Source organism: Artemia franciscana, chromosome 13 (genome assembly GCF_032884065.1).
Source record: "Artemia franciscana chromosome 13, ASM3288406v1, whole genome shotgun sequence".
NCBI classification, from domain to species: Eukaryota; Metazoa; Arthropoda; class Branchiopoda; order Anostraca; family Artemiidae; genus Artemia; species Artemia franciscana.
Window position 1 is genome coordinate 32,531,109 of NC_088875.1, and position 12,013 is coordinate 32,543,121.

Consider the following 12,013-nt stretch of genomic DNA (forward strand, 5'->3'; position numbering starts at 1 on the left):
AAAGTTTTTGAATTAATGCATGTTTGATTTTGGCTCTCCGCACATAAATTATTAAAATGAAATTTACATTTTAATTCCTTTTTTGGCTAAATGGCTTTCTCTTAGTTCTGATCAGACGATTTTGAGAAATAAGGGATGGGGAAGGAGGCCTAGTTGCCATGCAATTTTTCGGTTACTCAAAAAGGCAACTATAATTCTTTTATTAGTAAAAAATATACGTAACTTAAGAATTAACTTACGTAACAAACTTTTATATTCTTAAATTTTTATTATGTATATGAGGGGGTTTGTACCCTCGTTAATACCTCGCTCTTTACACTATATCGTAAGTTTTGTGCCGATTCTTTAAGAATGACCCCTGAATCAGAAAGGCCGTAGAATAAATATTTGAAATTACTAAAAATACTATAGCATAAAGAGCGAGGTATTTATCTCCTCCTGAATACCTCGCTCTTTATGCTAAAGTATTTTTAAGAACCCCTCATATGCGTAATAATCTCTGTTCGTTTTAAGTTTCAATGCTACTCCTTGCTTTCAATGGAAAAAAAACTTTTCCATATTTATTTTTTCATTGTTTTTTTTTATAGTAATTTTAGAAAATCCTGCGCCCTTTTCATTGAATTTCTGTTCCCCCATGACATATTTCTCCAGGGAAAGATCCTCCAACATAGCCCCCTCTCCTCAACCCCACCCCCAAAACCAAAAAAAATCCCCTGAAAACGACTGTACACTTCCCAAGAACCATTATTATATGTAAACACTGATCGAGGTTTGTAACTTGCAGCCCCTCCCCCAGGGACTGTGGGGGAGTAAGTCATTCCCAAAGACATAGTTAATATGGGTTTTGACTATGCGGAACAAAATGGCTATCTCAAAATTTTGATCTGTTGACTTTGGAGAAAAAATTAGCGTGGGAGGGGGCCTAGGTGCCCTCCAATTTTTTTGTCACTTAAAAAGGACACTAGAACTTTTTATTTACGTTAGAATGAGCCCTCTTGCAACATTCTAGGATCACTTGGTCGACACGATGACCCCTGGGGAAAAGAAAAAAAAAAACAAAAAACAAACACGCAACCGTGATTTGTCTTCTGGCAAGAAATACGAAATTCCACATTTTTGTAGATAGGAGTTTGAAAATTTTGCCATAGGGTTCTCTGATACGCCGAATGCGATGGTGTGACTTTCGTTAAGATTGTGTGAATTTTAGGGGGTGTTTCCCCTATTTTCTAAAATAAGACAAATTTTCTCAGGCTCGTAACTTTTGATGACAAAGACCAAATTTGATGAAACTTATATATTTAAAATCAGCATGAAAATCCGATTCTTTTGATGTATATCTTAACATCAAAATTCTATTATTTAGAGTTTCGTTTACTATTGAGCCGGGTTGCTCCTTACTACAGTTCGTTACCACGAACTGTTTGAAAGAAAATAATTCGGTATTTCGGGGCTTCTGACATTATTACTCCTTTGCGGAAGTTAGGCTCAAAATTCAAAAAGGATTATATTTTTTCTCTGGGCCCCTTCCGCCTCTTAGTTCGTTTATTTTTCCGTTAGTTTTCACCTGTTTTCGCTGTATAGTTGTGTTATCTCTTAGCAGTTCTTTTGTTAGTTGAGTTATGGTTGTGGTATATATGTTTTATCGCTCGTATAGTTGTGTTATTTTCAAATTATACTCCATAATAGAGAGGCTTCGAACACCCAGCATTGTATATTAAGCTCTGAATTTTACGTTTTTTTCTAACGTGACCAGATTCGTTCTGCGCCCTGCGCCCTTTTCATTGAATTTTTCTTCCCCCATGACATATTTCTCCAAGGGAAGATCCTCCCACATAGCCCCTCCCCTCAACCCTACCCCCAAAACCAAAAAAATCCCCCTGAAAACGTCTGTACACTTCCCAATAACCATTATTATATGTAAACACTGGTCGAAGTTTGTAACTTGCAGCCCCTCCCCCAGGGACTGTGGGGGAGTAAGTCATCCCCAAAGACATAGTTATCATGGTTTTCGACTATGTTGAATAAAATGGCTATCTCAAAATTTTGATCCGTTGACTTTGGGGAAAAAATGAGCGTGGGAGGGGGCCTAGATGCCCTCCAATTTTTTTGGTCACTTAAAAAGGGCACTAGAACTTTTCATTTCCGTTAGAATGAGCCCTCTTGCGACATTCTAGGACCACTCGGTCAATACGATGACCCCTGGGGAAAAGAAAAAAAAAAAAAAAAACAACAAATAAACACGCACCCGTGATTTGTCTTCTGGCAAAAAATACAAAATTCCACATTTTTGTAGATAGGATCTTGAAACTTCTACAGTACGGTTCTCTGATACTCTGAATCTGATGGTATCATTTTCGTTAAGATCCTACGACTTTTAGGGGGTGTGTCCCCCTATTTTCCTAAATAAGGCAAATTTTCTCAGGCTCGTAACTTTTGATGGGTAAGACTAAACTTGATGAAACTTATATATTTGAAATCAGCATTAAAATGCGATTCTTTTGATGTAGCTATTGATATCAAAATTAAATTTTTTAGAGTTTTGGTTACTATTGAGCCGGATCGCTCCTTACTACAGTTCGTTACCACGAACTGTTTGATAAAAAAAAAAGTTTTTTTAACTGAAAGTAAGGAGCGACATTAAAACTTAAAACGAACAGAAATTACTCTGTGTATGAAAGGGACTGTTTCCCTCCTCAAGGTCCCGCTCTTTACGCTAAAGTTTGACTCTTTCTCTGAATTCTACCTTATTAAACAGTAAATAACTTTAGCGTAAAGAGCGGGACGTTGAGGAGGGAAACAGCCCCTTCATACACGGAGTAGTTTCTTTTTGTTTTAAGTTTTAATGTCGCTCCTTACTTTCATTTAAAAAGCTTGTTTTTTTTTATTTAATTTCTGAACGTTTTTGAATTAATGCATGTTTGATTTTGGCTCTCCGCAAATGAATATTAAAACGAAATTTGCGCATTAAGTTTTTTTGCTAAATGGCTTTCTTTTAGTTTTGACGAGACAATTTTGAGGAAAAGGGTGGGAGAGGAGGCCTAGTTGTCCTCCAATTTTCCGGTTACTTTAAAAGGCAACTAAATTTTTCTTTTAACGAAAGTTTTTTTTAGTAAAAACTATACGTAACTTACAAATTAACTTACGTAACGAACTTTTATATTCGTATATTTTATTATGTATATGAGGGGGTTTTCCTCCTCGTTAATACCTCGCTCTTTACACTAAAGCTTTAATTTTGTCCCAATTCTTTAAGATTGAATCCTGAACCACGAAGGCTGTAGAATAAATAGTTGAAATTACTAAAAATACTTTAGCGTAAAGAGCGAATTATTTAGAAAAATATGAACCCCTCTTTTTAGAGAGGTTTTTTGTTTTTTTTTTAAATAATGCTAGAAAATCCTGCGCCCTCTTCATGGAATTTCTCTTCTCCCATGAAAAATTCCTCCAAGGAAAGATCCTCCCACGTGGCCCACTCCCCTCAACCCCCCCAACCGAAAAATACCCCTGAAAAGATCTGTACACTTCCAAATAACCATTACTGTGTGTAAACGCTGGTGAAAGTTTGTAACTTTCAGCCCCTCCCCTGGGGACTGTGGGGAAGTAAGTCAGCCCCAAAGACATACTTATTATGTTTTTCAACTATGCTGAACAAAATGGCAGTCTCAAAATTTTGATTTGTTGACTTTGGGAAAAATGAGCGTGGGAGGGGGCCTAGGTGCCCTCCGATTTCTTTCGATCACTTAAAAAGGGCACTAGAACTTTTAATTTCCGTTAAAATGAGCCCTTTTGAGACATTCTAGGACCACTTGGTCGATACGATCACCCCTGGTCAAAAAAACAAAAAAACAAACAAATAAACACGCACCCGCGATCGGTCTTCTGGCAAAAAATGCTAAGTTCCACATTTTGTAGATAAGAGCTTGAAACTTCTAAAATAGGGTTCTCTGATACGCTGAGTGTGATGGTGTGATTTTCGTTAATTCTCTGACTTTTAGGGGTTGTTTCCCCCTATTTTCCAAAATAAGGCAAATTTTCTCAGGCTCGTAACTTTTGATGACAAAGACAAAATTTAATGAAACTTATATATCTAAAGTCAGCATAAAAACTTGATTCTTTTGATGCATCAATTAGTATAAAAGTTCCATTTTTTAGATTTTCGTTTACTATTGAACCGGGTCGCTCCTTGCTACAGTTTGTTACCACGAACTGTTTGAAACTCTAATTTTTAAAACAATAAAAAACTTTAGCGTAAAGAGCGTGGCGCTGAGGAGGGGATAATCTCTTTCTTATACAAAATAATTTTTGTTCGTTTTAAGTTTTAATGTCGTTCCTTACTTGTAGTTAATTTTTTTTTTTTTTTTTATTTAATTTCTGAACGTTTTTGAATTGATGCATCTTTTCATTTTGGCTAACCGCACATGAATAATTAAAACGAAATTTGCATATTAATTTTTTATGGCTAAATAGATTTTTCATAGTTTTGATCGGACGATTTTGACAAAAAAGGGATGGGGGAAGAGGCCTTGTTGCCCTCCAGTTTTGGCTGATTAAAAACGCAACTAGAACTTTTTATTTTTTTAAAGAACGTTTTTATTATTAATAAATATACGTAACTTACGAATTAAATTACGTAACGAACTTCTATATTTGTATGTTTTTATTATGTATATTAGGGGGTTCGCCCCCTCGTCAATATTTCGATCTTTACCCTAAAGCTTTAATTTAGTTCCAATTCTTTAAGAATGACCCCTGAATCACAAAGCCGTAGAATAAATAGTTGAAATTACTAAAAATACTTTGACGTAAAGAGCAAGGTATTGTGGATGAGACAAAATGTCTTTTATGCGTCATATTTTCTGTTCGTTTTAAGTTTAATGCTGCTCCTTACTTCCAGTTGAAAAAAACTTTTTTTTAATTTATTTTCTCATTGTTTTTTTTAAATAATGCTAGAAAATCCTGCGCCCCCTTCATGGAAATTCGCTTCCCTCATGATAAATTCCTCCAAGGAATTATCCTCCACTTAAACCCCTCCTCCTCAATCCACCCCCACCACAACGCGAAAAAGTCCCCCTGAAAATGTCTGTACACCTCCCAATAACCATTACCATATGTAAACAATGGTCAGAGTTTGTAACTTGCAGCCCCTCCCCCAGGGACTCTGGGGGATTAAGTCGACCCGAACGACGTAACTGTTAGGTTTTCGGGTATGTTGAACAAAATGGCTATCTCAAAATGTTGCTCCGGTGACTTTGGGAAAAAATGAGCGCGGGAGGGGGCCTAGGTGCCCTCCAATTTTTTTGGTCACTTAAACTGGGCACTAGAACTTCTAATTTCCGTAAGAATGAGCCCTCTTGCGACATTCTAGTACCACTGGGTCGATACAATCGCCACTGGAAAAAAAAAATAAATAAACACGCATCCGTGATTTGTCTTCTGACAAAAAATATAAAATTCCGCATTTTTGTAGATAGGAGCTTGAAACTTCTACATTAGGGTTCACTGATACGCTGAATCTGATGGTGTGATTTTTGTTAAGATTATATGACTTTTAGGGGCTGTTTCCCCTATTTTATAAAATAAGGCAAATTTTTTCAGGCTCGTAACTTTTGATGGGTACAGGTAAGACTAAACTTGATGAAACTTCATATTTAATATCAGCATTAAAATTCGATTCTTTTGATGTAACTATTGGTATCAAAATTCCGTTTTTTAGAGTTTCGGTTACTATTGAGTTGCGTCCCTCCTTACTGCTGTTCGTTACCACGAACTCTTTGATAAAATGTCCTTTTCGTTCAGTCTTAACCACTCAGTCTAACTGCATTATTGAAAGGCCCAGATTTGTGGTCAGGTTAGGAAGTTCAGAAAATAGAAGGATGGGGTTGAATCTTCTTTAGACTGTTCATATGTTATGTTGGATTTCTGATTCTGAAGACACTGAAGGATAACTGTCAATACAGTTAAACGGAAAGGAGCAGGTACACCAGACTCGTGAAAGATAGGGCTTAAGACCGGTGGAATAGCATTAGGCCCAGCTATTAGCTCTCAAGTCTTGTGGGTTATGCCAGAAAAGGTGGGAAAAGGTGCTACAGTCGGTAAAGTGGTATTTTTGCTCCCTCACTATTATAGGAGTTATAAATGGTAAATGATCCTTTGTTTATCTAAGCCATTTTACTAATTTCTTTTCAAAAATCATTAAAAATACTGGGGAGCTTTTGCTTCCCCTTTTTCGTACGTCAAACCCCTGCTACCACGTACACTAACTTAGGGAAGATTCCTGCTACATTCATTCGACAGTATCGGAAGAGAAAGTTTGTGCCGGGGAAGGAGTGACGCCACCGAGGAGGCATGATAGAAAGCTTTTTTGTAGATTTCACTAGTGATGAATGGTATTAATGCAGAAAGGGAAGAAACTGTATCTCCTAAGACTTTGTGAAATTAACGGAAACTAAAGTTTTCTAAGAAACATGATGAAACAGGAACAATAATTCAAAGTTTTTTTTTAAATTGACCCCCCAAAAATAAATTTAAGTTCATTTGTCTCGTCCCTTCTTTTAATTTTATGATGAATTTAAAAAGTTTTTTCCACAAAAAAAGTTTTTCAAAGAAAAGTAAAGAGCTCCATCGAGTAATTAGCACTGAGAACAAAATATATTCCAAATATTTTCACTTTTTATTTTAAAAATCAAAATTTTTAAGACTGTAAGGAATGAACATCACTATATGTATATTAAACTGACAAATCATACAAATTATGTTCTGGTCTTGCATGGCGTGGTGGTAGTCAACCCTTCTCATGTTAATTTCTGCCCGGTTTGAGTCTGAGTCGGCTATTTATTGTAACTCCTGTTCGTTTTGCGTTTCATTTATTTATTGAACGCGATTCGTGGTAGTTTTCTGCTGGAAGATTATTTGACTTTATTCCTGATCATTTTTGGCTTAATGAATATCTTTACTTTTCTTTGAAAAACTTGTTTTGTGGAAAAAAATTAATAGGTAAATAATACAATATCCCACTTTGCTCTTTACTTAGGCAGCCCTATTGTGCTGCCTATGATAAGTCTCTTTAATTTTGGTGTAACAGGGAGCCTTAATTAGCACATATTTTCCAGTTTCAATGTTTTTAGGAACTTATTACTTTTGAATGTTTCTTCTTGGTACCTCATTGTATATCCAGTTTCAGCAAGTTGTGATTAAGAGGTGAAATTTTTAGTATTTAATATTATTTATTTTAATGGGAATATTAATTTGGACTAGCCTAAGCAGCGTTGCAAAATTTGTCACCTGTTGTTCCATAAGTAATATTGGTTCTCCAAATTTTCTCCTATATATTAATGTTCCTAAAGACACGAGTGATCAAAAAACCCATGTTTTCTTGAGATAACTGAGATAACTTGAGATTCCAGAGATAACTGAAGCACTGAGCTGGTTCATCAAGAGCGAAACTGTTTGGTGGTCCCATAATGGGCAGCAACTTGAACAGACATAGCTTGTCTGAATAGGCATCGAATAGGGTTAAGCGAAACCAGCTACTAACATTTTCTGTTTTACATAAACCAATGGCTTTGAGACATACCCAAACCATTGCTTGTCGATCCAAATAAAATGGAATAACTGTTATTATGTTTTCTTAGGTTGTTTTCAATCCTTCAAATAACCCTGAAGCTCTTTTCACACCAGACCCAGCAATATCTTGGATAGAGCCTATATATGCCAAAAATGTGCCCAAGCGTAACTTGTGTTTCAAGCTCTTTGAGCTTTTTGAGGAGGGAAGATGTAATGTCTCTAACATAATATATGTAAGTAATAATTCAGTTATAGCTTATTCTTCATATTGTAAAATTTTGATGTAGGTATTTTTTTAGATGACAAATTTAATCTTGAAGCTGGTAAGTTCCTTATGGAAAATATAAGCTTATTTTTAAGTAGCATGATAAAATAATAGTCGCCCTCCAATTTTTGTGGTCACTTAAAAAGGGCGCTAGAATTTTGAATTTCCGAACGAATGCACCCTCTCTCAATCTTCTATGATCATTCACTATAATCACCCCACGGAAAAAAAAATCCCCCGACGGGTAAAAATAAAGAAACAAAAACATGCATCTATGATCTTTCTTCTAGCAAAAAAAATGCAAAAGTTCACATTTTTTTTTGCATAGGAACTTGAAACTTCTACAGTAGGGTACCCTGATACACTGAATCTGATTGTGTGACTTTCATTAAAAGTCCTTGATGTTTAGGGGATGCTTTCGAAAATGCTTTCCGCTTTCGAAAATGAAGCATACTCAATCTCTTAGTTTTTGATGGGTAACACTAAACTTCATGAATCTTATATATTTGGAATCAGAATAATACGCCAATTCCTTTGATGTGTATATTGATTTGTTGCCATGAACTGTTTGATTCCTTCCTGGAGAAAACGTTTAAAATTAATTTCAATTTTAGTAAAGCGCAAATGACGCTCTGTTGTTTAGAAGACACAGGGGCATTGGCCCTATTTTTATTTCTGGAAGTTTTCTTGACTATTTTCTGTAATTCCTGTATGTTTTAGGTTTCATTTATTTATTGATAGTGATTTCTGTTCGTTCTACGCTTGAATTACTATTTGACTTTATTTCTGCTCCTTTTAATGTTGATTTAATGCTCTTTTTTTTGTTATTCACCTTAAGGCCATTCAATAGTATTGACTTTTTTAAGATCCCCTATCAGTTTTTACCGAAATTACTTCGGAGGCTCCCTGTGGTGCTGGGAAAATTTATATCCCCCATTTATTTTTACCAAAATTGCTTCCGAATCTCTTTGTGGTGTTGGAAAAATATGCTATTGGGCCCTCTGTCTTTGAGACGGTTAACCGACGTCGAAACTCACAAAATGACATTTGTGGTATCGAACGTTTAATTTTGGTATTAATAAGGATTTACGACATTTGTGGTATAATAAGAACTAAAGTTTTGGCTTGCTATTTATATTTTGAACAAAATTTTGCAACATATTTTAATAAGAAGTGTATAGAACTCTAGATGGATGGGTTCTTCGGATATCATTTGAATAAATAGAGTGAAGTTCTGCATATTTGAGCTTCCAGATGGTTAAATCCATTTCAACTAACATCATACTACAACCTTAAGCATAAACAAATATAAATCTACCATCCCCTCAACATGACTTTGAAGTTCCAGCTTAATCCTTTAGCTGTTTCTGGTATGTCTCAGATGCACTCACCGTTTTAACAGCATTGGATGCAATTAATGTCATTTGATCTGATTCAGCGCCTTCACACCAGACACACCCTGAAACTTTGAACTTAATATCCTTAGGCGTTCGCGAGATTTGTTCAGAGTTTAATTCACCAATAAATACAAAATGAAAATACAATACTCTTATTACCCCTTGAATGGCTCCATGGCCAGGGATACAAGGGGGATACAAAAAATACAATATAATCAACAACCAAAAAAAGAACAATAGCCAAATAACATATAAGATGAAAAAGAGAATATACCTGAGGCCTGGGAGTCAAAGCGCAGAGAGGACAACCATACACCATGAACAAAAACCCAGGGGCCATCAACTCCTCAGAGGAAAAAGAAAATGAAAAGGAAAAAAAAACACAAAAAAAAACACAAAAACAAAATGCTATTCCGTTTGATTTTTTAATAAATGATCCTTAATAATCCTTTTAAAAATCCCAAATGAGTGGCATCTCTGTACTGAAGAAGGTTGATAATATAAATACATCCTTTTGACCATCTGAATTCTAATAGTGTCTGTTTTGATAAACGTTTTGATTTACTTCAACATCTCCCTGAATATGCCCTGAAAGTTTCAACATAATACCCTTAGCTATTCCTGAGATATTGAATATACGCCATTTTGACAACCAGGGTTCAAATTATTTCTTTTGATTTAGTTCTAAAATGCCAACAACATGCTCTGAAAGTTTTCACGAAGTGCCTTTAGCTGTTCATGAGATATTTTACTACACTTTATAGGCAGTCTGCATACACAGAGTTTCTTTTGGTTTAGTTTTAGATTCCCGTCAGTTTTCCCGTCAAAGTTTCAACTTAATACCCTATTCCGTTCTTGAGATGTTACATTTCCGCCATTTTAACAACCTGGACACTTTTTTTATTTTATTCAGTAGTCGTAGTTGTAGAAGAAGTAGTAGTAACAGTAGAAGCAGCAATCGCAGTCACAGCCGCAATTCCAGTCGCAAGTAATGTCAGTCAGAATTAGTGCAGTCACAAGCAGGCATATTCATGGTCACAAGAATTCTGAGTCGCAAGTAATCGCAATCACAGATGCAAGTAGTCACAATCATAGTTGCAGTCGCAAGTTGACGCAGTCGCAATTGCTCACAGTCACAGTCACAAGTAGTCGCAGTCGCAGTCAATGGTAGTTGCAGTCTCAGTCAAAAGTAGTTGAATTCACAATTAGCCACAGTCTTAAGGCTTCGAAAGTAGTCACGGTCATAAGTAGTAGCAGTAACAAGTAGTCGTATTCACAATTAGTCACAGTCGTAAGTATTCGCAAGCAGTCACGGTCGTGAGCAGTCCGAGGAGCAAGTCGTTGCAGTTGCGAAATATTGCGATGGTCATCGCAAGTAATCACAATCACAGTTGTAAGTATTCGTGGTCGCAGTGTCGAAAGTGGTCATGAATGCATTTGAAGTCACAGTAGCAGCAGTAATAGTGCTAGGAGCAATGTACACATAGTTTATTTTCGTTGATTCGAAATTCGCCACAACATGTACTGAAAATTCTAACTTTATATCTTAAGGTGCTCATGAGATGTTGCTTATACGGCCTTTTGACAATCTGCCTTCGAGGGGTGTCTTCTGATTTAGTTCGATACCTCCTCAACTATTTCGAATGAAATGGCTGTCTCCAAATTTTTATCGAATATTTTTGGGGGCTGGGTAAATCAAAATGGCCACGAAAGGGGGGCTGGTTACCCTCAAATCCTTTTTAATTCTTAAAAAGGGCATTAAAACCATCAATTTCAGATCAAATGAGTCCATCTAAAGTTTCTACGATACCTCCTTCCATACGAACTGGCCTGGGAAAAAAATACATTGAAGCCTCATCGCTCTTTACTTAAACTGGGCTATTGCAAGGCATTTGATATCATCCAGAGAGCTCTAAATTATATTATTACTATAGTGGAGTGGAACCCTTAAGCTACCTTTAGAAAAAGACCGTACAAATTACTTCGAATGCCAGAGACATCTGAGTCTAATTAGATAGATCTTCTGAACATTTGCTTTGAGTAAATTTTGGTTATATCATACTTCTTACAAGGAGACAAGCTAAGAGACTAAATACTTACAATTTTATAATTTAAAGAGAAAATTAGGAGACTCAATGAAAATGTATATAAATAAAAATTCTTTACTAATTTTGGAGAACATTTCTATCTTCTCCAAAATAAAACTTTTATTTAAAAATTTAATATTAATTTTTATTAAATTTTTAATTTTTTTAATTGTCTGAAAAGTTTTGGAGAAATTATTCGGGAAATTTCGTAGTTAATTTTTCTATTACTGTTTTAAGCAATTTTTTGCAGCTTGCATTTTTGCTAACTGAAGTTTCTTAAAAAAGGTTCTCCCTTAAGATTTAAAACATATTTTGTTTGCCAACTAAATTTAAGCGTAACACATATTTTTTTGTGTTGCGGAATAAATTTCATTTTTTTTTCTTGCTATCTGATTTTTGGCCAGATTTTTTCCTTCACTACGTATTTTTCCTTTCTACCTAAATTCTAAAATAACATTTGTTTTTCTTTTAACTGAATTCTAATAAATCTTTTTTTCTGTACAAATGTTTTCGGGCATCTAATTTAAAGCAGAACATATTTCTTAAGAAGACATTTTTCAAAGATCAATTACTACTACTGGGTTATAAAGTTAAGAAAACGCAATAAAATTCACATTTATACATGAAGATAAGAAAATTTCAAATCCAGAAATCACACATTGTTTTTTAGGGGGGGGGGGTCGATCTTGGAAGAAAAACTC

General features: G+C 35.3%; 1 protein-coding gene across 4 annotated transcripts in view; it reads left to right on the forward strand.

The window, feature by feature from the left end:
- The window catches only part of LOC136034811 (uncharacterized), a 116,769-nt gene that overhangs the window by 20,387 nt on the left and 84,369 nt on the right, over nt 1-12,013 (forward strand). For all 4 annotated transcript variants that reach the window (XM_065716237.1, XM_065716238.1, XM_065716240.1 and 1 more), the window contains one exon: nt 7,632-7,796. In XM_065716237.1, the coding sequence (XP_065572309.1) occupies nt 7,632-7,796 (165 nt within the window). The remainder of the gene's footprint in view (nt 1-7,631; nt 7,797-12,013) is intronic.